Raw genomic sequence first — 26,392 nt, 5'->3', positions numbered from 1 at the left:
TTAATTAACAGGAAATATACGCCAAAATACGACACCCTACAGACATAATACGCCATAAATACGGAACAATACGACAAGTAGAGACATAATACGCCATAACACGCCATAATACGCGACAACACAACACGTATAGACAATCTACACCCTAATAAGACACTTACATACGAGAAACGTGACAATACAGAACGTCACTGACATGACCCGTACGGACAAGAATATGGAACATATGGCAATATGCGTCATAATACGACATTTAACGACAAAATATGTCAAGTAATGATACCGTACGACGCGTGTACATCCAACACGACACGTTAGAGTACAAGTTGATTCCAAACAAAATTACACGTAATCATAGAATATGATACCACGCAGAACTGAACGTCACAGGAACGACATGTATAGAAGGTATTATTCATAAAATGACACGTAATGACAAAATACGACACGTATACGTATCGAAAAAGCAAAACCTAAAATTATGAAATTTTGATCTTACCCCTATACGCATCGTATAGGTCAAAATTTCATAATTTTAGGTTTTACCTTTTCGATGCGTATTTTGGGCCATATTTTGTCGCTACGTGTCGTTTTATGAAGTATATGCTCTATACGTGTCGTATCTATGACGTTCGGTTATGTGTGGTACCGTATTCTATTATTACGTGTCATTGTCCTTTTGTACTGTTTATCCCCTGCACGATTGATCATCGTGGGGATTGCCTGTGACCGAGCTTGGCGTATGTTGATTGGCTGTTGCCTTGTACTGGTTGTACTTTTTATTAGTTGTCATGGTTGCATGTATGCATGTAGACCCGACACAAGAACCTTGGAACAAGTCGAGTGTTTTGAGAATTAATTGTGGGTATGGTCCTCCACGTGCATGGCTTGCACGACATTTGGGACCATACCCCTTCACTAACAAATGTTTTAAGTATAAGCAAAGGAATTCAAAGGAGTCTGCTGATAAATTTTAGTACAAAATATAATAGTCAATGGAAACCCAGGGACAAGAGTTGGAAAATAAGTTTTATGACTAATGTCAAAAACTATCAAATGTTCTAATTCAAGATCCAAAACTTAGGCAAAACATCAGAAATGAATGGTTGAAGCTACTACAAAATACGAGTTCAATAGAAGTCAGATTAAGAGTTAAACACTGGAAGCAATAAAAAAAAAGATTCTTGGACTTACAAAGATTAACGAAAAATCCAACAGTTACAAATACTCCTCCAGGTTGGAAAACTGCGAAGATGAAGGTAATACCAACAGGCAAGTTGATAAAGTTGAAGATGGCCATAAACAGATGGCCAGAACTTAAATTTGTAAAACCTTACAAGAACGTTGAGGATTTGAGAAAGAGGTTTCCTAGCAACATGAACCTCCTATTGATAACTCCTCAATCAAGGTTCCAATTCAAACTGCTGCAAAACTAAGTAAATCTACTACCAGCAAAGAAAGAATATGGATAGTTACAAGAGGTTACATGGCAAGCCTTAACATCACAAACAAGTTATTGAGGATGAGAAATTCATCTACAGTGATATAGATATTGATCTTGAAGCGAATGCAATGCATCACACTTCTTCTGCCATGTAAAGCTACTATAAGTAACGAAATAATATGTACAGTTACAAGAGGTTACATGGCAAGCCTTAACATCACAAACAAGTTGTTGAGGATGAGAAATTCATCTACAATGACATAGATATTGATCTTGAAGCAGATGTGATGCATCACACTTCTTCTGCCATGCAACCTTCAAGACCATCTTCATCAAATCCTTCATCTACTATTATGCTTGCAAGAAATAACCCATCAAGACCAACAATTACAAAGTGGAGCAGCAACAAAGCAACATTTGCAATCACAATTGAATGGTCAGATGGTAGGTCAAAAATACTTGCTTATTGAAATGAAATACTTGGGTTGAAATTGATAATCAAAAGGATTTACTGGAACTCCTATTGGAAAGGGAAGAAGATGACACTCTAGCTTTGAATTACAATTCAAAGGACAAATCATACATGACGTTAGGGAAACAAAGCGAAGGTTAAAAAGAATAACCGGGTTTGGCATCATCAGTTCAAGAGGATATTGTTGAACCTGTAAAGAACTAATATGCCAAAAGTCCAAATAATTGATCCAAAATAAATTGTCCTTCACAAGAGATAAAGATTTGAATCATAGGTGTTACAATATGTTTTCTCCAATGAAACGACTAATCAAGACGATGAAAGAGCTCGTCAAAATTGCTTGTTAAAGTTGAATGAAGAACTGTTGCCCAAGACAGAAGAACCATTCAATAATATGATTGTTAGAAATCGCTATATAGGTGAAGTCATCATTGGTCATCAGTTGTTCTGTACTTGTATTAATAGATCACGAGTCTATCATGATCTATTGTCTGTCATTTCCTGTGATTATGAGTGCGATACGATTGTGAGATTTAGTGTTGAGAGGGAGTAGAGTCTGTAAACACCTTTATGATTCAGTGATATAAAAATGATTAATGACCATTCAACAATTCATTTCTGTATTTGGTTGATTACTAATACTGCTACAATTAAATATAATAAATCATGAATTATAATTATTTTATTGATCAAATCACAACCTCTGATCCCGAAAATGTGGTTAAATAATAGACGAGTTGATTCTTGTGTGACATAGAGGATGCATATATTTGGTTTAAAACGGCATAGTATGCATCGATAAAAAGACCTAAATTGTCATAGTATCCACTAGGATATTGTGATTATGAGAAATTTATTAGATCCTAAATGAAGTGATTGATAGCAAATAGTGTCAAATCTAAAGTGAGAGCACAAAAGCTTTAGATGAGAGCACAAAACCTTCAAATCCGAACGATAGACCAATAATTATTATTATTATTATTATTATTTAATTTTGAAATTCATTTGTTGTATTTGGGCCTTGGATTCTTCATGGTTTGGGCTTTGGCAAAATCAAGCAAACTCGAGTTGAGCATTTCATTTGTTGTTAATCTCAAACGTTTTCCCATGTGTTGTGATGATATAAATTGTTCAGATTCATCCATAACTGATCTGATCTGATACACTACAACTAATATTCGTAAATTCTAAAAGATCTGAAGAATCAATCATGTCCTACGCTTACCTTTTCAAGTACATCATCATCGGTGATACCGGTATTCCATTTTTAAATTTCTTCTTCAATTATATGTATAATCAATCAGATTTATGTGTGTATCGCCGTGTTTTCTATGATTTTCATCAATCAGTGACTGTAATAGGTTTTGTTTATAATATCTGTTTTTATATTTGTCTGTAACACTATGCCCTAGCTTATGTCTGTCTTGAATGTAGATTCAATTCAAATATTGATCAAATTCTACAAGTAATCCGAGCCACACATGTGCCTATTATAGCATATTCTTGCTTATTCATACATTAAGGATTTAGGAAATGAAAAGAAAGCTCAGCAGAAACTTGGTCTTGTCTGTGTATGACTTAAATCGGTATCATGATAATGCATAGCCCAAAGTGTAGGACTACCTCCAAGTTATGAGCTCAAAATTTAGAATCACAATTGACATATGAATGATGTAATAAACAAAACAAAACAAAACAAAACACAATACCTTGGTGGGAGAAGGAACCGGAACCTGAACCTAACAAAACCCTAGGGCCGATTGACCATTTACATTAACAGGATTACCTAACATACACAAAGTTTTTTAGGTTGTACATAAAGCTTTTTTTATCATCTTATTTTTTGTCTTCTAGGATTGCATACTTGAAGCTTCTGTCTAGCGCCTTTAAAAACCAAGTTTAGGAATTGCTCGTATCCTTTAATTTCTCAACTCAACTAAGCACAATAGATCAGGTTAATGAGTTTCTATTGACAACTAAATATTTATTTAAGACTTCTTCATCTATGTATGTAGTGGCCTTACTTCTCTTATTACTTCTTTTTTCACACACCTGTCGGACATTGTAGAAAGATATACCATATGGTGTGTATATGATTCAGTGCTTGATTTGTCCTCTCCCAGTTGTCATTTTGTGTGTGTGTGTGAGAGAGAGACAGGAGGGATCCAGTTACTTGATCTATCTATACATGTAGTTTCAACTAGGTCAACCGAAAGGTAAGACTTACATTTCCAAGTATTGAATTTCTGAGAGTGGGCATGGGATGAACATGATAGCTTGTCTTGTGATCCAATAGATATTCAAACAATTAAGGACGATTGTTAATTAACGGATGTTTGTAGCATTTGCAGCACATATGGAAATAAGTTTCCATGAATTGTAATAAAGTTAATATCAAAGAAGAGAAAATATCAAATGATGTCAACTAGCTTTAATATGCAGGGGTTGGAAAATCATGCCTTCTTCTGCAGTTCACAGACAAGCGTTTTCAGCCAGTTCATGATTTAACCATTGGTGTTGAATTCGGTGCCAGAATGATCACCATAGACAGCAAACCAATAAAGCTGCAGATCTGGGACACGGTTTGTTATTTTCTTTCGTGTCTTCTGACAAATCTCTAAATTTCTATTCATCTTTGTGCTTTTTGTTTTTGGTATGACAGGCGGGCCAAGAATCATTTAGATCTATAACAAGGTCTTACTATAGAGGTGCTGCTGGAGCACTCCTGGTTTATGACATAACCAGGTATGATTCCATTGCATTGCAAGATAAAAAGTTTCTTGCTCACATGTCGTTTATTATGCATTTCATTTCTGGTTTGTGTACTCCTTTTGTCTCCGGATCATTGTTCTGGTGGTAAAGCAAGCACAAGTCCAATTTTTTGCACTAGATCGATGTTCTAGTCCGTCTAATTTCTTTTCTAAAAAACTAGGATAAAAGGACATCACTGAAAATAAACTTTTGTTAACTTAGTCTAAGTGTGTGTGTAGGCTGGGCATCATATACTAAAAAGGAAGTTTGGGTAAAAGGGTATGAGAGGAATCTGGATGTGATACGTGGTAGGGGGGAGAGTGAGATTTATGAAGCGGAAGTGGTACAGGTGTTTATAAAGGGTCACAGTCAAAACGATATGCAAGTGTTTAAGTGGTTCTTAATCTTAAAAGTGGTTTTGTATCGAATGACCCTCTCTCTATGTATATATGTATAACATACTAAATAAGAAAGTATGGACATTTTTTATGGCTCAAGTTTAGACTTCATTTTTGAAGTTCAATTAAATATCTACAATCAGTGATCTCATTTTTTATTTTGAAAGCTTACTATAACTGCCTTACTATAATGTTAACGTGGTTATAATGCAGGAGGGAAACTTTCAATCACCTTGCAAGCTGGTTGGAGGATGCTAGGCAGCATGCAAACGCTAATATGACTGTTATGCTTATTGGTAACAAGTGTGATCTTGCACACCGACGGGCTGTTAGCACTGAAGAAGGGGAACAGTTTGCCAAGGAAAATGGTCTCGTATTTATGGAAGCCTCTGCCAAAACCGCACAGAATGTCGAGGAGGTAATTTCTTATATCTTGTATAATAATTACTATTTTACGATTTCTGATAATCTCCCTTTTCAGGCATTTATAAACACAGCGGGAACAATTTATAAGAAGATTCAAGATGGAGTTTTTGACGTATCTAACGAGGCATGTTTTCATTTTGTTCCTTTTTTTTAATTAGACGCAACAATTACCACCCGTTTATTTTTTAGCAGGTTGATTTGGGTTGTGCTTTACCCCAAACAAGTAAAGAAATTTAGTTAAAAGAATAGGTCAGACGGTTAAATGTTGGCCCAAGTCTATTTTTACTACACACACCCTCCTAAATTGTTTTATCAAAAAAATTGGATTACCATTGTAACAATAGTTTTCTTCTAGTCACAGTTAACATACTACCTATTTCTTTTTTAGAAGTATATGAAAAGTGTTTGCGGGTCAATCCAACACATTCCAGTTTAACTTGTGCTAAAGTATTCTCCATCCCTACTGTTTTTGGGTTATGGCAGTCTTATGGGATTAAAGTCGGGTACGGTGGCACTGCCGGGCCGTCAGGTGGAAGAGACGGGGCTCCTGCTCAAGGAGGAGCCTGTTGCAGTTAAAAAGAAACGACCAACTTCATCACTTGATCCATTCTTGTCTTCTTCTGACCATGTCGTCGCTCATATTTGTCTTTTTTTTTAAACACATGTAGATTCTTAATTTAATGCTTCTTTCAGTGATTATGATCATTGTGATTATTGTCTTTTTTTGTTGCTATTGTTATCTTTATTTGTTAGAAAATATAAATTAAATATTACTATATAAGGTAGACAAGTTGCTTTTTTTTTGAACGGCAAAGGCTACATAATCACTACTTCTAAATTAGAACAATAACAATTTACCCCATGTCAGGAATTGACCCCTTGTCTCTCTCCAAGAGGCACAAAGCCTCTGCCACCCCACCAAAGTGGTGATGGCTGCTTTTCTTAATCTATAAATACCGTATATATTTCGTACTTTAACTTTACTTTAACTTTGAGAAATACAAGTAATTCTTCTTTGTATTTGTAGTTCACTCCGTTTGAGTGTTTGGTGGCATGATATTAGTTTGTTACATGGAATTATAGACATGTCTCTAACCTATAGGGTCGGCTTAACCAATTTGGAGGCCAAGACGAAACTAAAATCCGAGTTTTCTTTTGAAATTTCATTATACTTTAAACCCTTTTTCTTGATTTGGGCTTGGGAACGAACTATATCAATTCATTCTAATCATTCACACAAATCAACTAACAATATTGTAATTTTTCAAACCATGATTTAGGCTATTCATATAAATAAACTAAACAAGATACATAATCAGTTTAAACAATAACAAATAGATAATTAGTTAATCATAAATTTATAAGAAATTGACAAAAATATAACATGAATGCATAATCATACTGTAAAGGTTGAGACTTAAGAAAGTAAGAAATAAAGATTTCCAAGAAACGGGTGTATCAGCACTTAGCAGTGCATAACTTACATATATAAATAAGAGGGGTTTAAAATTTAGGGCCCCAAAATAGTGGAGGCCCCAGGCCCTACAACGAGTAATAGCTTATGTTTAAAGAGTACCTTTCGTAAAACCCTTTTCTGAAGCAACCTTTCATCTCACCTCCATCACTATTAAACTCGTCACCCTTAGATTAGTCAACCCCATATGTAGGGGGTAAGTGTCAATTTTATTATTATTGTTTCTTGTTTAGGGGGTGATAGTAAATTTATATAGTAGTGGTCAATGATGTTATTGCATGGATTTATATATATGGACGTATCATCGTATCTTTCTTCATCAGCTAATTCTTCTTCTCTAATTTAGCTTGTTCTCCGTGTGTCAATGTTCTTACCCTAACAGTAAAGGCGTCAATCCCGTAGTATAATTTCGTAATCACTGAATTTGAAAACGATATTCACTCCTCGGCTATAAATACCCATCCCAAACCAAGTTTGAGGTATCTCTTCACAACTCCCTCACTACTACTATCACACACTTTGCTTCACAAGCAAATTACTGATTCTCACGCCGGAGAGTAGTAACAAGGAGCACCCCCTACCCCATCCTCCTTGTTACGAGTCACGGTTTGTTTCCTTGTGCAGGAGATCAACCAGCGGACGATCCAGCCACCGATCCTCGGAAAGAAGGGATTAACCCTACTTGACGAGACCAGTGAATTAACCTCCCCTGGTTAACCACTGTTTCATCATTGTTAGTTCTTAATTTCTTGTTGATACTTCTTGTTATTGTTCTTTGTTTTAGGGTTAATGATGACGTTTCGTGTGTTTAGTGTGACCTGATCTAATTCATATGAAGTTTTCACAATATTTGATTTGTATTGGCAGTGACATGTTTCTAGGGTTATGAAGTAACAATTGATGTATGGAGTTGCGATGTTAAAAAAATCAAATGATTTGTGCATGTGTGTGTGTTTTTTTCTTGAAATAGAAACTAAACGCTTCATTTTTGGCTTTACAGATGATATAAATATAAGATTTGAATGTTCATAAAGTTGTTTTTGGTATTTGGAGTATAAAAGGAGTAATAGTACGGAAGTTCTTTAATTACGTTAAAATGCTATCTCGATCTCGTTTTTCAAAATATTATGTATAAATCAATATTAATAATATGAAAAAAAAAATGCTATTTAGAGTTTAAGAGGGGCGTGACAGACCGAGGAGGGACTATCCTTTGAGATCGGAAGAGAAAAGTCATCATGGTTGTAGTAGTGCACCTCCTTCAAGACATATGTGGAGGCATGGGATCAAATACAAACTCTTATGTTTGTAAGAACCATAAGAACCAATACATAAATGACAAGTGTTATTCAATTAAAAATTAGTTTAGGGGTAATTTAGACATTTTGACCCTATTTATTTATAACTAATTAAAATTAATTATCAAAGTATCCCTAAATCCATGCAGATTAATTTAAACCAAAATTTGAATTTTTGTAACATATTCAGATCAAACCAACCTGCAGGAACCACCAATACAAAAAACATAAGCACACCAACATAAACGACATTAGCACAATCAAAAAAGGAACTTCCATTATTAGCACTCTCGTTTCAATAAAAAAGGAACTTCCATTATCATCGACCTTAGCACAATCAAAAAACGACATTAGCATAACGTAAGACCATCCACATTATCAGCATTCTCGTTTCAATCAAAAAAGGAACTTCCATTATCAACGACATTAGCACAATCAAAAAACGACATTAGCACAATCAAATAACGACATTAGCACAATCAAAAAACGACATTAGCACAATCAAATAACGACATTAGCACTCTCTTAACACCACCGTCTGGGCATCCGACGGTAACACCAACAAAACAACATTAGCACAATAAAAATACGACATTCCAACGAATTTATTTCTAAATAGGCTCACAATAACAACACAAAAGGAAAAAATAACAACATATACTATTACATAACTAGCACAATTTCAATTTTTTTAGTTTTATAAACAACACATATTGTTCTATACTAGCACAATTTCATTTTTTTTTATTTTATAAACAACACATACTGTTACATACTAGCACAATTTTTTTTTTAATTTTATAAACACATACTAGCACAATTTCATAATTAGTACATAATTAGCACAATTTCATTTTTTTTTAATTTTATAAACAACACATACTGTTACATACTAGCACAATTTCATATTTTTGTTTTAATTTTGTAAATAACACATACTATTACATAACTAGTAGAAAACAAATTTATTTATAAATAGGCTCCCAATAACAACACAAAAGGAAAAAAAAATAACAACATATAAGAATTACATAATAAAATAAGAACATACGTATAGATTTAAAATTAACACAATACATTTTCATATTAGCACATTCCAACTACGTAACTAGCACAATTATAAAACATTTTTTTGTAACTTTTTTAAAAGTCATTTTTCTAAATAAAAAAAAGTATAGCAATATGGTACTCATATTAAAGATAAAAAAATACTTGATTTTATGGTATAATTTTTTTTCAAAATTAATGAAATATATAAAAGTTATTTTAGTTTAAAAAACTTGATGGAATTAGTATTTTATGGGAAATGACTAAATGACTAAAATACCCTAACTTGATAGTATTAATTATTAATTATAGGGGTTTTATTTGTAATCAATATCAACCCTTAATTTAAACTATCAATGGCTCAGATCTGTTCTTACGGTTCTTACAGTTAGCACTGTTTGTACAGGATCTCAACCCCATATGTGGATAAGGAATTTATAGCATACCTTAACCGATATTGCATTGAGTAATCAGTTTAGGGAGTTTGGGGAGCTCTAGAGTATGACATTTTAGCCTAGTTGGAGCTAAGCGTTCCACAATTATATATATCTATGGTTCCCATTAAGTCTAACCACCATCAAAATAAATATCCATCATTGGATCATGCTAAGATGAAATCTCAACCATTTAAACTCATTTTTTAACTGCTATTGTGGCAGTTCACAACAGTTTCTTCTACCTTCAACCCACGTCTACATCTTCAACCCACGTCTTCATCCTTCCCCTATTGATAAGTTTCATTGGTTTCTCTAGAAACTCCCCACTCCCCTACTACTTCGCCTGAAACTAGTAACAACCCCGCTCCCCATATTCCACCGTTGTTGTTACGCACAGACTTACAAACCCTGGAACCCCTTCTTCTTCTTCTTCTTCTTCTCTCCTCTCTCTCTCTAGCGATGACATAAGCACTTCCAAAAACAAAGATCAGTGCAATTCTTATAGTTGCAACGCAACAATCGAACCCTAATCGAACAACCACTGCCCTCGCTTCGACGACTCCTGCAATGTGATTTGTTCTATTTCACATGACCAAGTAACAGTCGAACTCTCTCTTCAATTTTTTCGATTATGGCTTTGTCAATTTTTATTTGGTTTATCATCACGACGACTTAAATATAGAATCTAATCTCTCTGTGATGGATAGATTCTATGGTGGTGGTATGAATGGTTTAAGAGGTGAGAGAACTCTGCTTCTTAACGAAAAAGTAAACTTAAAAAAACTCTCTCATAGAACTGAAATTGGACTTCTTCTTTAAATGTTTTGAAATCTGGCTGAAAATGAGATTATTGATAGGTTGGTTATAGGGTTTGAGGAGAAATGATGAGCAGGGGGATCCTGAACTTGGACTTTTGGAGTATTTTGATTTTGGTTTACCAATACAACCTGTTTGATGAAATGCCTAAGTAAAATTCAATGTAAGGTCCTTCTAATTTTGTTCTTGGAAATTAAACAGGCTACAAAGGTGCAATGTAAGAGTTCTCCCGCTGGTAAGTTGATACTATTATGTCTTTTCACCACATTCAGATGTATAATTATTTTGTGTTTGTGAATGTATTCACCTGTTATTTATTTATTTATTTATTTTTATTTTTTTTGAATGGCTTAGCGGTACACCTCTCTACGGAACTCACCCACATCTCGAGTTCGATCCCTCTTGGGTAACTTACCATAGTTGGTTCAGCTCAAATCACTTCTTTTTTCTGTTGTATGAGTCAAAACAGGTTGGATCAGGCCAATTCCGCAAAAAAAGTTTCTCCTTTTTTATGAATTTTATAAATAATTAGCAGTTGGGTATGATCATAGATGTACAAGATTGCATTATTTTAATTACAGCTATAATGTTAACTTTTTTTATAAATTATAGAAGGTTTTATGCATTTGAATACATTTCGGATTACTTTCAAGGGGATGACTACCCAGTTCCTCCTCCGTCGTTCCTTTAAGGTCACATTTTCATTTAATATTTTGTCTTCAAATATCTTTTTTGATACCAATTGGTCAATCTGTTACTGCATAATTGTATATGAACTCAATTGCAGTCATATTGCATTCTTGCTGATGTATTTTTTACTAAGAATTGCATTTAAACAGGTGGAAAGCTGGCATACGGCCTTGTGCATGCGGTAGCTGGTGGTTTGGATGTTATTGTGCCAATGGGCAAATGCATTGGTGAGTCCAAACACTTATACTCTTGGATTAGGCCAATATTTTATCCTAATTGTTTTGATATCATATATAATTATAATGGTACATGGATTTGCAGTTACTCGGGGCTTTTCTTCAGAATTTGTTATGCTATTGCAAAACATTTCAGGGTCATTGTAACAAATATTCAACTTGAGTGAGTTTTGTAAGTTATAATGTTTGTGCTTTCATATGATGTTGGAGTAATATATGATGTTTCATTCGTTTGAGAGATGAAATGGTCATATGTCTGTTGGGTTCCCTTTAATGGACACACATTGAGACATAAGTGGCTGTTTTTTTTCACCACGTAATAGTAAAGCATTCATTTCCTTCGCCTTATTTCTTATACTCTCCTTTTTTATGTTGATGGGCAGTTGGATGGATCAACTAGGCATGACTTCACTTGCAAAAGTACTAAAGGTTAGCTGTCTATCAAGTATATTGTTTAGAGGATTACTTTTATGTGTTTTCAATATTGTCTAGAAGACTACTTTTATGTGTTTTCAATATTTCATTGTATAATATTATATGGTAACACAGAACTCAGGCTTGGTTCATTCATTCCCATCTTGATAGGGATGGTAATGGGTCGGGTCCGGGTCGGGTATTGGTAATCCCATACTCATACCCGCTAATAAAATCGCGTTTCATACCCGACCCAATACCCATCGGGTATTTGTCGGGTAATTACCCGTCGGGTATCGGGTATACCTATTAGTTTGTTAAAAGATATATGTTGGAATTTCTAAATACATTTCTTTTACTATCGTAATTTCATATTATTTTATTTATACAACAGCTATTATAAATTAAAAATGTACATTACATATATATAAGTTTTATCATAAATTAATAATAACTTTATAATACTTATACACTTACATGTATATATTTCACAACATACAAAATATAAATACTATTATCAAATGCATATATACTAGAAGAAAATTTATTTTTTTCACATTATAAACATATTAAAATAAATCCCTAATAGACAATGGTTAATGAAAAATAGAAATATATATTAAAAGAAACCGGGTATGTGATCGGGTATATAGTTCGGGTAAACGGGTATGTGGTTACGGGTAATCGGGTCGGGTATCACCTAATCCCATACCCGACCCATACCCGTAAAAATTTTAAAAACTAATCTCATACCCGGCCCAATACCCGTCAGGCTCGGGTATTTTTGTCATCCCTACATCTTGACCATAATCACATCTGTAGTAACCCACCTTCCTCCTTTATTCCTTCTCAACTTGCCTCTTCCTCCTGATCTACTATTTCTTTAATATGGGATTATTGACCTTTTATGACATTTTGGGAACTTACAGTTGTGGATGTGTTTGCAGATATGTTTGTTATGCAGGCAGCCCGGTCAGAGCGTCAATAAGTGCTGAGTGCTTTGGCCATTCTCTTGCCTTATGCCACCACCCTCTTTATGTCGGATGCTTCTGCTGCTGCATCTGCACATCATGCTTTGAATGATGATATAATATAATTTCATTTCAAATGCATGTTAGCCATTGTTGCATCAGAGCAAAAAAGAGTGTAATGTTTAACTTGGTAATGCTTTTTATTTTTTTTTCATTATATATGACATTTATTTTCAGACTACTAACCTGCTAATCTTCTCGAGAAACTCCCAGATCTTTAGATGGATTTAGCGCATTTTTTGAAAACTGAAAATATGAGTGATGACAAACCGCCATACTGACTCTTTCATACTTGCTACTTTTCCCTTTGAGAAATTCTTGGCTACCGCTAATATTTTCATCCAACTTAAATATTTTATGTATTACTTAACATTTATCCTCTTGACTTTCTAAATTTATTTGTTTGTGGTTATGTTAAAGTGTTTTAATTGGTTGGACTGTTGTCATATAAAAACGTCAACAGGTCGAAAAGAGGCCACTTTTGAGCTTAAAGAGGACGATATAAAAGCTGAAAAAAACCAACCATGTGTGAATGTTATTACATCTTCCCCCAATGTTGCTTAACGTTTACTTTTTCATTAAAATGACACCATTTCATGTTTTACCATTCTATCAGTTTTATTTTATATTGTTTTGTGGTTGTACACTATTCACGTTCGTTTCCTTTTATATTTATATTGTTTTGTGGTTGTACACTATTCACGTTCGGTTCCTTTTAAAGAATTATAAACTAAAGAATTGTGCTTTTGTTTGTAATGTTGTTTAGATTTGTGTCCACTTAATGTGGATGTTTGAGATTGCTTATTTTGAGCTCTTTTAACTTTTAGACTTCTTAAAAGTTAATTTGTGTTTGAAAAGAAGAAAAGGAAAAGTTAGAGGGTTGTGACTTTTTCAAAAAAGATGGAGAAAAGAAGAAAAAGAGAAACAATACTAAACACCCTCAATACAGATATCTTTGTTTGTTACGCTGTTAGTGTAACCCGTCCACCGGACGGGTATTAAACTAGTTTTATTGATGATAGCGCAGTGATTGCAGCATTTCAAGGTTTCATTCTTCCGGGCAACATGCTTATAATTGAGTTTACAAAGGTGGTTAGTATTGTTTAATTTGCTTAATCTTGAAATGTTTTTTGGTTTGTTAGTTTCTGATTTTGTTATTAGTCTCGATTTAAACACTAGGTTTGAGAAGGGAGAGGTCTTGGGTTCAAGTCCCACAGACGACAAGGATTAAAGTAATCCAATAGTTTTGCCTCAGTTGATAAAAACCCTTTACCTAAAAGATAAGATATACATCAAAGTATGTTTTTTTTAATTTTTCATAATGTTCTGTATAAGTTGCAGTCGGTTGTTGCTAGCCTCCTTCACTAGGCATTTACACATACAGAATGTATAAGGTTTTGACCGTATCTTCTATTTGTTGTAATTGGTTTAATATCCTGGATAAGAGTATGTGTATTGGTCAAGGGTTGTGTGATGATGATTATTTGGGTGTTTGGACTCATAATATGTTGGAATTTCCCATGAAGAGTTTGGATGGAGATGAACTGAAGATTGGGCTTCAAAGCTTGGTACTTTGCTGACAGAGGTCTTTCGGGAGGTGTTGCCGCCATTTGTTGGACCTGTAAAAGAACATATGATGTCCAAAAGCCAAAGCATGATCCACTAATCAAGAAATAAGCAAAAGATCGAACCAGTCTCTTCCCAAAGATAGTGAATCTTGAACACCTATTCAGAACATTTGTTCAAGAACAAAGCAAACATCTGATCAAAACTTGGAACTGCTATTCAAGAGGATACAATATCTGTTAAAAGCTAAAGGCTGTTGAAGCCCAAAACACTGATGAAGTCAAAGGTCTGATGAAGAAGACCAAACATCCGTATAGCCAAACAGATGTTTGGACAACTGCAACAGAGGATAGCTTAGACAGTGTTTTCCCAAAGTAACAGTATTTATCTTGTATCGGTGTTTAGACTAGTGAAAACAAATGTTAGGATTTGCATAGATGTTTGTAACATCTGTGGAATCTTTTCTGTTAGGAATGTTAAATGTCAATATCAAGGTGATGTCAGCCAATCACTGAACAGAGCTTTCGTACTTAGTATAAATAGATCACACATGTTAGTGATTATTATCACACACTTCACCTTTTTCTCTTGTATGTACTGATTGGTTTATGTGATCAACTGAGGGGGAGTATGTAGAGTCAATTGAATTGTAAAACTGTGAGGACCATTTCGGGTCTCCGAATGCCCCGAGCGATAAGATAATCTTCATATCATGTGCGGAATCCATGTATGAAGTTGACACACACAAGAATATACCATTTAAACCTTGATTCTATTAAAAGATTTGAAGTACTGAACTGAGAATCAATTTTGGTAGAGTTTCCCCTCTAGAGCCAAAAGTTACAAATGAGAGAAGCTCATCCCTTATTTATAGGCAATTGCCTGTGGCACGAAATGCCTGGGACGAGAGGACTCTATCACACAAAAGCCATTGAATTCCCTTTCGCACGAAAGACTCTTTCGTGTGAAAGTTTTTACATACAAAACCAACCTTTCGTTACGATATACTACATAATCTATACATTACAAACTAGACACGACACGTGGACATAGGCTACTGACATATGTACTCATAAACTCCCCCTTGGATGTAGCCGTAGTCACGTTCGGTCTTCAAAAGTCTACCTCTTTCTCTTATTCTGTCTTTGCTCTTCTCCCAGCTCTCTTCTTTCGCATCTTCCTTTTGTTAACCACCATTCTCTAGCATTCACACTAGCGTCGAAGAACTTTGTAATTCTGACTTTCTTCTTCTCTTCACTTGGAATAGGAGTTTGATCAGTCTCGACCGGTTTGTTCGGCAGCTGCAAACCTGCCAGAAAAGTAGCTTTCTTTATTTATTCATTGATCCGCTCGATTCTTTTTTCCTCCTTTAGAAACTCTATTCTTTCCAAGTCTCTCTAGTTTGATTTTCCAATAATGCCCTGAATTGATGTTTTTTTCGTAACAGACATTGACTATCTTTTGGAATTGCATTTCTTGTTCTTTATCATCTTCTAAGTAACAGATCTTCGTGAAGAACAAGAATTCAATGTCTTTCTTTGAGCAGTTAACTAGCCACATCGGGTCTAGTACTCTAATTCCTCTCCACATCCATGTTTCCTCATTCTTCATTGCAATGACCGCTTCGGCAGTTTTAGGATCATAATATCAAACCTGAAACTCCGTATAGAAATCTTATTCCATTTTCTTTAGCGGCATATTTCTCATACATCGCGGTCTCTTGATGTGCAGAGTTACATCCTTCTCACCCGTAACTGGATCAATCTTCACGATCTTCTTGGGGTAATGGGGTTTCCAATCAGGAAAACCATTCATCGCTTGATACTTGATAACACCCCATAGTCTGGCTTCGTGAAAACATACTTTGTTCAATATGTTAGTTTGAATCAACTTCGTTGGAACTAACTCTTCCACATCCCACCATGGTAGAGTCTTTGTATCTTTCAGGTATTTGGAATATTAAATTCTGTACTCTCTCTTGATCGCATAAACTTTCATATCATCCAAACAAATAACCCCATGAAAGTATATCACCCAACGACGCATCAGGATGCCTTATGAAGAAAGCAAGTGGTCTTTTATACTTTCGTTCCTTCGGCATATCCACTTCTTTCGTGCTTCACGAAGATCTTCTTTCGAAATTGTCGATGGTTCACCTTCATCACGAACCCTTTCTTCAACTTTCCTATGCAACATATCTTCATTATAAGTAGAAAACAATTATGTGAATGTTGGGAAGTCTTCTGATCTTTCACCCAAGTATCTGAATGGCTCATCATTGTCAGAATCAGTATCATCCTCCACGACAACGTTGTTAATATCGTTAACGTCAGGAATGTCTTTGAAAACATAGCTTTCTGGTTCATTTGGATTGATCTCTTCCAATTCTTTTCGAAATCGAATTTGAAGGATTCATCGTTTATTCCCATCATCTCCATTAACTCTTCACGACTGTAGTTATGAACAAATTCACCTTCCTCGATGTCGTGACAGAGGTAAATCGTCTTTGGTTGATCTACCGGAACAAAGTTTAGTGGGACAGCCTCTGTGAAGATTCCGGTAGATTCTTCATCTTTTTTACCACCAGATTCACTCTCCCCCTGAGTGTGATCATCCTCTTTTTCCTCATTTTGGCTGTCATTTATATAATCTATCATCTAACTACCACTAGAATACTTAGCAATCTGAAGATTACCACCACCACCCTGATCATCATCATCATCATCATCATCATCATCATCATCATCATCATCTTTATCGTCTTTTGGGTAGTTAGCAGGATCATCTAAATCTTCTAAATCATCATCTTCCTCTTCCTCCTCATCATCATTATCACTATCATATCTTTTGCTGCTGCTGATGCTTCTTCTGTTGCTTTTCGTTCTTGTTTGATCCACCGAGTTTCAGCTCTTTGGATTTCTATCTGATCAAATACAGTTTCAACACTAATGCCCATTTGTTTTCGAACACAACAAACAACATATCCATCTGCTTTGATTTCAACTTCTTGTCAGCTTCGTGGTCATTCACCATTTTCTTTAACAACTCATTCTCTGACATTAACATTCCATTCGAAGTGACAAGCTATCATTTGTAGTCACAAGGCCTTGAACTACTTCGTTCAACGCAACATTTCCTGCTTCAAGGCTCTCGACTTTGTCATTCAAAGCTTCATTTTCAGCTTTCAAATTTTGAACTTCATCTTTTAACACCACATTTTCTGCTTCCAGATTCTTCACTTTTTCATCTGTCACAGCTTTATCTTTTTCGAGCTTAGCAACCCTATCTTCCACGGCTTTCATTCTACTGTCATCGAAAAACGGCTTATCTGGAATATCATCCAAATTTGTTGGCCAAGTACCTAAATTGATTACAGGAATCTCTGGAAAACTTTCACCAGATCACTGTAGTTGTATTGGAGTCGATGTTTTCTTTGATGTCGATCCTTGCTGTTGTAGAGCGATTGGTTGCTGCTACGGTGGTGTCTGTTGTACTGCTTCTGTATGAACATGAACCGTTTGTTGCATGGGGGATCTTAGCGGTGATAGAATCGGAATATCAAACGACTCAGCAGTAGATGCTTCAACTATTTATGGTTCTCTAGTTTCTGGTACTTTAGTAGTTGCAGCTTTAATAACTCTCGTTGTACTCTTTCGTACTCGCTTCAGTGCTAGAGAATCTATTCTTCTTGCTGAATGCTTTGTTCTCCCTTTCTTTATCTTTTGCACCTCAGAACCAGATGATTGGTAACTTGCATCTTCCTCGTCACTGTTCTTTCTTTTCTTAGACGCCTTATCCCTCTTTTCCTCCATTTCGCCATAGGATCACCTGTTGTTGGTGCTATCTGAGTTAACGGAATATCACTTGAACTAGAACTTGCAGCACCTTTAATATTCTCTGCGGTGCCTTCAACATTTTCACCAACATTCACATTCTCTGCAACATTTTATGTACCTCCGAAAGGTCGTTCTTCTATTTCATGAGCAATCTCTGCTGTAGACGTACCAGTTGCACCTGTTTCGACATTCTGTTCATCGTTCTGAGCTTCATCTTCACTTCCCTCATCAACTAACTGTCTTTGAACAAGTTTCTTTCTAGTTGCTTTCTTCAGAGTACCTCTTTTTCCTTTCTTTTCCTTTTCCTCATCTTTGATAAACCATTTTGATCTCTTCGACTCAAAATCCTCCACATGACAATTAATGACGCAAGGGGTAAAAGTTTGTTTTGCTTTATTATAATGTATAGATACCAAAGGATTCTAGTCTAACGATGCAATGTTTGTACATAATGATTTTGCTTTATTATAAGAGCTAAATGCTTGGTTGGTCCCTGTGGTTTTCAAAAATTTCAGACTTGGTCCTAGTGGTTTACTAATTACATGCTTGGTCCTAAAAGTTGTCAAAAATGCACTCGGTTGGTCCCCAACCCTAATATCAGTTAACTATGTGTGAAATGACTATATTACCCTTAAACAATTAAATAATTAAAAAAACCCAAAAAGAGATGCACCCCACTTCTTCTTCTTCAATCCCCATTTCACTGTCACCCATATATATCTTTCTATGTACCTACCACCACCACCACAGATCACCTACCACCACCAAGGTCCCTCTTTCTCTTCTCAAACAAGCCCCACCACCATAGTAGCGGATGTGGTGGCCGGAGTTATGGCCGGAGTTAACAGCGAATGCTTGATAAATCTATCAGAGACATGGCAGGAGTTAAAAGCGAAGGCCGGAGTTAACAGCGAAGGCTTGGCGCTCGCAGAGTTGTTGCAGGAGAACAAGCATTTATGGCCGGAGTTATGGCCGGAGTTGTTGCGGGAGAACAAGGCTTGGCGCTCGCAGAGTCAATGTGGGTTGGAGATGGTGGAACAGAGGATTCCCCTGTTTTTGCTAATTTACCGAGGGTGATTCCGAGGTTATGAAGTGATTGGATGTAAACAACATGGGATGCTGCTAAATTGTAGCGTGAATCGATTGCTTGTTTCATGAAGCGTCTTTGTTCTTTGCATAATCGCAATGGTTCGCAGCAGGGCTCTGTTTTTGAATTGGAAACACCCATTGTTCTAATGAGTTTGATGTTTTAGTTCAACAATTGGGGATGATGATATCTAGTAATTGGTGCAGTTAACCAATTTATACAGATTGTAACAGGGGACGATGAAGAAGCTTAGTTAAGAGGGGAAATGAGTTGGGATTTTGAAGAAAAGTGAAAGGGGGAGATAGGGGGGGGGGTTGTATTTGGAAGAAAAGGTGGATTTTGTGTGAGTTGAAATACAGAGAGGAAACATGAATATCTTAGTTTTAGGTTTTTAAAAATTGCAGAGGTTGGTGATGAAGATGATGGTGATGAAGATGGGTATTTTGGTCATTTAACATGGACTTAACTGAGAAATTTAACTGATGTTAGGGCTGGGGACCAACCGAGTGCATTTTTGACAACTTTTGAAACCAAGCGTGTAATTAGTAAACTACTAGGACCAAGTATGAAATTTTTGAAAACCACAGGGACCAACCAAGCAGGGTTTATAGTTTTGTTCTCTTCTACCCTAAAGAATGTGGGTTAAAAATGGCACCCTCAAATAAGTACAAGGGGTTGTGATGAGTACAAGTTCAAATGAAGGGCTGCGATCGCTCTTGAAGCTGTCATTGATAAGTAACCAAACCCTAACACCAACGCAAAGAATCACCATTCTCTCTTGCATAGTTTCCGGTTACCAAATTTCTAATAGTCACTGAATTCGAACGATAATGGTTAGTTCTTAATTTCTATCTCGTTACCGTTCATTGTTTTAGGGTTAATGATGACGTCAGCATTTAAGATATTGTTTTCTTCCTGTAATTATCTTATGGTATTGCAATCTGATCTAATTCAATCTGAAATTTTCATAATATTTGATTCGAATTGGCAGTGGCAAGTTTCTAGGGTTACTGAAGTACCAATTCATGTGCGATGTTAGAAACATGTGGATAAGTAATAGAAATCAAACGATCCGTTTTTGGATTTGGAATAGGGGAGGAGTAACAATGTGGAAGTTGTTTTTTGGTGTCGTTTTTCAAAGTTTTATGTGTAAATCAATGTTAATGATGTGATTTGTTTTGTTTTTTGCTCTCTAGAGTTTAAGAGGGGGACGTGACAGACCGAGGAGGGACTATCCTTTGAGATCGGAAGAGAAAAGTCATCATGGTCGTAGCAGTGCACCTCCTTCAAGACATCTGTGGATTGGGAATCTATCGCATTCTTTAACCGAGCGTGCATTGAGCAATCAGTTTAGGGAGTTTGGGGAGCTTGAGAGTGTAGCATTTCAACCTGGTCGGAGCTACGCTTTTGTCAATTTTATTGATGAGGGTGCTGCGTTTGCAGCATATGAAGCACTTCAAGGTTTCGTTCTTGCGGGCAATGCACTTAGAATTGAGTTTACAAAGGCGGTTAGTGTTGTCTACCCATGTTTTCTCTATACTTTATGTATATGTATGCTTATTCAAGTCTTAAGTCACAGCTTTATGAAATTTGCAAAAGACTTAGAATTGAGTTTACAAAGGCGGTTAGTGTTGTCTACCCATGTTTTCTCTATACTTTATGTATATGTATGCTTATTCAAGTCTTAAGTCACAGCTTTATGAAATTTGCAAAAGACGCTAACCAGTGCCCAAAGCATTATGGTGAAGACTTGTGTTTCTTTATAAAACCATTTCTCTGCTCTAGGTTTAGCCCTTGATTTCAACTTATATAAAACGCCTTCATACCAACAAAGGCTGGTGACTAATACTGCGTTAACTGAATATGTATTTGTCATGCAATCGAATGATTACTTGTCACCAACGGAACACCACTGATCCACCTTGAATAAATATACTGGTCCCCAGAGGCTTAATTAATAGGTTAAACTTTTAATTTTATATCACAGGTATAGTAAATTTAAGGTATTAAAGAGCAGTCTATTACAAAGGTTATAGGGTTTACAGTGCAATTTTTTTTTTATCTTCTACCACCATGAGTTTCTCTACAATACTGATTCACCGTCTTCTACCCCCATAAATTGCTCCGCATCATTAAGAAAAACCAATTTTCTCCGCATCAACACATGCTCATTCAACAAACAGTCATTTCTTTTACCAACACCCCTTTTCTCCTTCCCCAAGAAAAAACTAAAACGAAAAACAACAAAACACACTTGCAATGTGGGCCATCTTTGGCTGTTGCTGCAGATTTGACGCTACCATTAGGTGACGTAAGACGAACTTATCTGTCTAATATCATACCAGCTATCCAGATGACCTATACTCAAAAGGACAATTGCTTATTGTGAGCTGTGACTGGTAAATTGGTAAGGTGACAAATTTGAAAAAGTGTGCATTCAGTATATAATGAGCAGAATCACAAATGCCAAGAAGAACCTTTGCACAAGGTAAACCATTGGCTTCTAAGATGACATAATAGTGAAACTAAATATTGTAAATAAAATAAACTCTTATATTCTAGATTCTTTACTTTCATAATGAGATTAATGTTATCACAATTACTAAGAAGTTCTTTAGCACAAGGTGAACCACTGGCCTCTGAACTCGCATAATGATAAATCTAGATATCAATAACAAAGTGAACACTTTCTCACTGGGATTAATCTTTTGTATCCAGCTGAAAATGTTGTCTTCTATAAATCATATACTCTCGATGCAACTACCTTCACTAAGAGATGGGGGAACATTTAACATTTTGACCCGTCATTTGTGATAGCTGCCCAGTGCCCAGAAGTTATGTAATGTGATTTGAGCAGGGTTTCTAGATTCAGAATCCCAGAAAACTCTATCAACCTTGTTGGAGTACAATACATATCTGTTTCAAAAAAAAAGTGGCTCATGTCCAACTCTATAGCAATTCTTACACCGTTCAGACACATTATCATGTTAACTTCACATATCTTGACTGTAACTTCCATCTTAGGCTTAAAGAATAGCATATATAACATTTTCAATTGTGTTGCTTACTCGCTCAAAGAACTGAGAGTCTTGAGAATATAGATGATACACACATACATAAGATTGATTAACCTGTGAAACTTAACGCAATTCCTTTAGGTAATAAGCTTTACCATAGTAATAGGATGATTATCTTGCATTCGTGGAGAAACAATTTGCAAGAAGATACCTGCCTTCATTTAATCTGCAAATTCATGTCCACACAAGGTCACCCATTTTACCAAGTTAAATGGAGCTGCATATAAGGTTATCTTCGGTTTTCCTTTTCTCAACTTCTACATCATTGGAGAGTGAAGAATATGCTGAAATTTGTCATCTTATATAGGGATTCATAGGTTTATAAATAGGCAGAAAAGAAAGAATAACTCGTCAAATAAAATACACCATCTGTGTGCTTAAAATCTTATTAAGCAGTTGATAAACACATATAGGCTTTGATGCACATACTTGAAATCTTGAATAACTTGGCACCCTGGAAATTTTGAATCCTTCCTGTAACTGGAATGAAGCCCTCACAATGATATCAATATTCATTCATCCACATAGCAAATGTAACTAGAACATACAATTCATCTACAATCGCATTACAGAGTTTGCAGCAAGAATCATGTCATCTTGTTAAGTAAATAGATAGTAGTAACTAGTAAGGATGGAAATGTTAAATATCATATAGCTTTATTGCAGATTTTAGATATTTGAAAACTGCACTTGAAAATTATTCTCACAAAAGTAAATAAAATATATCATGATTCACTAGTCCCAAATAAGTTAATGAAAATCTCTTGCATCTGATATATCAGGAGAAATCATCAGCATCAAAACATGATGAACACTACTCACGGCCCCGAGATGAACCACGTTCTTCAGTAAGAGGGTCTATGTTTCCTCAAAGGGACTCTAGAACCCGCCACGCCAGCTCTGACCCCATATACCACAACAGGAATGAGAATGCAGAACAGCCCAGTGAGGTCTTATGGGTCGGCTTCCCACAATCAATGAAGGTAGATGAAGACGGTTTATGGAATGCCTTTGCTCCATTCGGTGAAATTGAAAAGATCTCCATGTTTCCAGGTCGAACTTTTGCTTTTGTAAGATACAAACATGTTAATTCTGCATCTCGGGCCATAAACAATTTACAGGGTAAATTGTTTAACAACCCCAGAGTACACATATCTTTTGCAAAGAGTGATTCTGGACCGTCAAACACATCCCCTCGGGGCAGACGCCATGATAGGTACCATGACACTGAGCACACCAGAAGATCCAGATCCCCTCGATATATGGATCCTGAGGGTCTTGATGATGGCATGGGTTTTGATAGAAAGCGTAACAGGCCGACCGGCAGGAATGCTCCATTCGAACCACCTAGGTTCCATGACGTGGGGCCCGATATGGGATTACCTGGAAATATGTATGGACGAAATAGTCCAATTAGGGATAGGGTGGGCCCGGGGTTTCATGATTATCCACCTCAGAGCTTCCGCCATCAAGGCCCGTTATATAATGATGAAGACGAATGGGATTTGCCTGAAGACGCGTTGGTTTATCACGGTGCGAAGAAACTGAAGAGTAATCTGGTTGTACCTCATGAACAACCTGAGCTTCCAGAGTATCCATTTTTTGAATCTGAACAAGTGAAACACGTTCTTCCACGAGCACCTGAGTTTCCCCGTCATGACATGATTGATAATAACTTGGGGCATTTTGGGTACCACAAGCAAATCATCCCTGATCATCCACCTGTTAACATCCCTCAACAACCGTTTGTTGGTAGGGGTAATTCTGGTAATTCATCTTATGATAGTTTCCAGACCGGTTTAGCTCCATCGGCTCAGAATCCTGTTGAATGGAAACGATCGACTCCTGAACCTGCTACTGGAGAGTGGAAATGGGAAGGGGTTATTGCAAAGGGAGGGACATCAATCTGTCGTGCTCGTTGCTTTCCCGTTGGGAAAGTACTTGACATGAATTTGTAAGTTCTTGACATCTTTCACTGAAATACGCAATTTACTTTTAAAAAATATAAACATATGGGTCAACCAGGTTGTGTGACGGATTAAAACAGTTTTGGGCTGAAGTGACTTAGTTGATCCACCGGTACCCTTTAACTCATTCCTTAAAAATGACTAATGCGTTAACTATGATTATAAAGACGACATTGTTACAAATGATATACATCTTAAAATCGAAAAAATGTGGAGGGTCGAAGTTTTTTTATTTGATCTATTGGTTACAACTTATAAGTTAAACAGGTCAGAATTGCCACTGTATATATGCACAAATGACTTGCTTTAAATTGCAGAGATAAATTTTATGTGAACTGTATCAATATGCAGGCCCGAGTTCTTGGACTGCACTGCGAGGACTAATTTAGATGTCCTGGCAAAACATTACTATCGCGCTAGTAAGTCATGGGTTGTCTTCTTTGTTCCTGAAAGTGATGCGGATATGGGGTTTTACAACGAATTCATGAACTATTTGGGAGAAAAAGAGCGCGCTGCAGTGGCTAAACTTGATGACAAAACCACCTTGTTTCTTGTACCCCCATCAGATTTTTCAGAGAAAATACTCAAAGTACCTGGAAAACTTAGCATTTCTGGTGTCATTCTGAGGTTAGATTCGTCTTCTTCCGGTGTCGAGCCGCTTCCACCACCACCACCACCACCACCGCTACCACCACAACCACATCCGTATCTCGTCTCCTCTCATGGAGAAGATCCCAGATCATCATTTGCATCACCTTCCGGAACCTATCCACCGTTTTCAAATCATGGAAAACCTAGAGCTAATTCATCGTTACCCGGGCTACCTCTTGGTCCGGTGCCATTCAGGAACATGGTTGAGCCTGTTGTAGAAAACACACAGGACCATGTGCACCACCAGCAGCAGCAGCAGAATCTAATCGCGGGTGGTAGAAACTTAGCACCACCATCACGAGGCGGTGGTGATTTCATGATCCCGCCTTCAAACGATTCCGTTAGCTCAAGTGGTTACAGACCTGGAAGTCCTACCATTGTGCCACAATATGGTCAACAAGTAGCAGGCGGCATCCAACAAGATCAACTCGCACAGCTGGCATCGTATCTTGGGAATGCGAGGCAATCAATGGGAGAAGATTTTAGGCAGATGAGTAATATGGTCACATCTGATAATGTTTACGGAATGCCACAAACGCATCCTTCACCAAATTTGCAGATTGGTTCTGAGCATCATCCAGCACCACCACAGTACCATCATGTGCAAACGCAACAAGTTCAGCAGCAACAAGTGTCGAACATAGCACCGGTGGGTCAAAGCGGTCAAGTAAACGCGCAAGAAGGAGATCCGGATCCACAGAAACGATTGCAGGCGACGTTAGAGTTGGCTGCAACTCTTCTCAAGCAGATCCAACAAGGGAAAACTTAAGTTAAAACAAGTCTAGTAACTTTAAAAAGTAAGAACATAGCAAGTGGTTTTCTGTTTGGTCAAGAATCTGATGTGTTTGTAGTTTGATGGTGGTTGATGTTTCATAAGATTTTTGTTTCAACACGTGGTCTTAAGTTGTTTACCATTTTGGCTGGTTACAGTAAGAGTACGGATGACTACGGTTTTGAAATAGCAAGCCAAACTGTGTCGGACCAGCCCAACCATCCAAAAACGGTTTGGTTTCGTTTGGAGGTTTGGACAGGATTATTTTTTTCTTCCAAGATTACTAGTTCCATTTATTTTTCTAAAATTGGTTTGAATGATTGAAGAACTATAATTACGCTATTAGGATAACCAAATAAATGTTACAAAATATACAAGAGTAAATTACAAGTTTTGTCTTTTATGTTTACATCAAATTACAGACGCTGTTCTTTTGGCCAAAAGTTTACAGGTGGTGTCTTTCCAATTTGATGTCAGAGATGAATTGAGGGGTTGTGAGGGT

The 26,392-nt window shown here is 36.4% G+C and overlaps 3 protein-coding genes across 7 annotated transcripts; all 3 read left to right on the top strand.

Moving 5' to 3' along the window:
- The first annotated feature begins 2,936 nt into the window (after positions 1–2,936).
- Positions 2,937–6,214, top strand: LOC110897528 (ras-related protein RABB1c). The gene is made up of 6 exons (XM_022144282.2): positions 2,937–3,172; positions 4,359–4,498; positions 4,579–4,661; positions 5,279–5,483; positions 5,547–5,615; positions 5,975–6,214. Exons 1-6 carry the CDS (start codon positions 3,127–3,129, stop codon positions 6,065–6,067), a joined length of 636 nt encoding a protein of 211 aa, XP_021999974.1. The 5' UTR covers positions 2,937–3,126; the 3' UTR covers positions 6,068–6,214.
- Positions 6,215–10,559: 4,345 nt separating this feature from the next.
- Positions 10,560–13,115, top strand: LOC110897527. 4 transcript variants are annotated; one of them, XM_022144281.2, is made up of 6 exons: positions 10,560–10,798; positions 10,918–10,969; positions 11,403–11,480; positions 11,575–11,652; positions 11,873–11,918; positions 12,851–13,115. In XM_022144281.2, exons 1-6 carry the CDS (start codon positions 10,702–10,704, stop codon positions 12,896–12,898), a joined length of 399 nt encoding a protein of 132 aa, XP_021999973.1. In that variant the 5' UTR covers positions 10,560–10,701; the 3' UTR covers positions 12,899–13,115. The 4 variants fall into 4 exon arrangements, 1 of the variants encoding a protein (XP_021999973.1); XR_004876022.1 differs by lacking the exon at positions 10,918–10,969 and having other exon boundaries at positions 10,561–10,798; XR_004876020.1 differs by lacking the exon at positions 10,560–10,798 and having other exon boundaries at positions 10,928–11,255.
- A 6,977-nt stretch (positions 13,116–20,092) lies between these two features.
- LOC110897526 (flowering time control protein FPA) lies at positions 20,093–26,045 on the top strand. 2 transcript variants are annotated; one of them, XM_035981513.1, is made up of 5 exons: positions 20,107–20,256; positions 20,415–20,531; positions 20,620–20,931; positions 23,283–24,454; positions 24,819–26,045. In XM_035981513.1, the coding sequence occupies exons 4-5, from the start codon at positions 23,361–23,363 to the stop codon at positions 25,885–25,887; spliced, it is 2,163 nt and encodes a 720-aa protein (XP_035837406.1). In that variant the 5' UTR covers positions 20,107–20,256; positions 20,415–20,531; positions 20,620–20,931; positions 23,283–23,360; the 3' UTR covers positions 25,888–26,045. The 2 variants fall into 2 exon arrangements, with proteins under 2 accessions (XP_021999970.1, XP_035837406.1); XM_022144278.2 differs by lacking the exon at positions 20,415–20,531 and having other exon boundaries at positions 20,093–20,256.
- Positions 26,046–26,392: the final 347 nt, after the last annotated feature.

Source organism: Helianthus annuus, chromosome 13, assembly GCF_002127325.2.
Source record: "Helianthus annuus cultivar XRQ/B chromosome 13, HanXRQr2.0-SUNRISE, whole genome shotgun sequence".
NCBI classification, from domain to species: Eukaryota; Viridiplantae; Streptophyta; class Magnoliopsida; order Asterales; family Asteraceae; genus Helianthus; species Helianthus annuus.
This window is presented reverse-complemented; position numbering and strand designations above follow the sequence as displayed.

Bases quoted from the DNA above. Each gene is read 5' to 3' on its own strand.
- LOC110897528 (XM_022144282.2), top strand. From the start codon at position 3,127: ATGTCCTACGCTTACCTTTTCAAGTACATCATCATCGGTGATACCG. The intron at 5,484-5,546 runs GTAATTTCTTAT...CTCCCTTTTCAG, and splicing joins CCGCACAGAATGTCGAGGAG to GCATTTATAAACACAGCGGG. The intron at 5,616-5,974 runs GCATGTTTTCAT...GGGTTATGGCAG, and splicing joins TTTTTGACGTATCTAACGAG to TCTTATGGGATTAAAGTCGG.
- LOC110897527 (XM_022144281.2), top strand. From the start codon at position 10,702: ATGAAATGCCTAAGTAAAATTCAATGTAAGGTCCTTCTAATTTTGTTC. The intron at 11,481-11,574 runs GTGAGTCCAAAC...ATGGATTTGCAG, and splicing joins GCCAATGGGCAAATGCATTG to TTACTCGGGGCTTTTCTTCA. The intron at 11,919-12,850 runs GTTAGCTGTCTA...ATGTGTTTGCAG, and splicing joins CACTTGCAAAAGTACTAAAG to ATATGTTTGTTATGCAGGCA.
- LOC110897526 (XM_022144278.2), top strand. The intron at 20,932-23,282 runs GTTAGTGTTGTC...CTGATATATCAG, and splicing joins GAATTGAGTTTACAAAGGCG to GAGAAATCATCAGCATCAAA. The intron at 24,455-24,818 runs GTAAGTTCTTGA...ATCAATATGCAG, and splicing joins AAAGTACTTGACATGAATTT to GCCCGAGTTCTTGGACTGCA.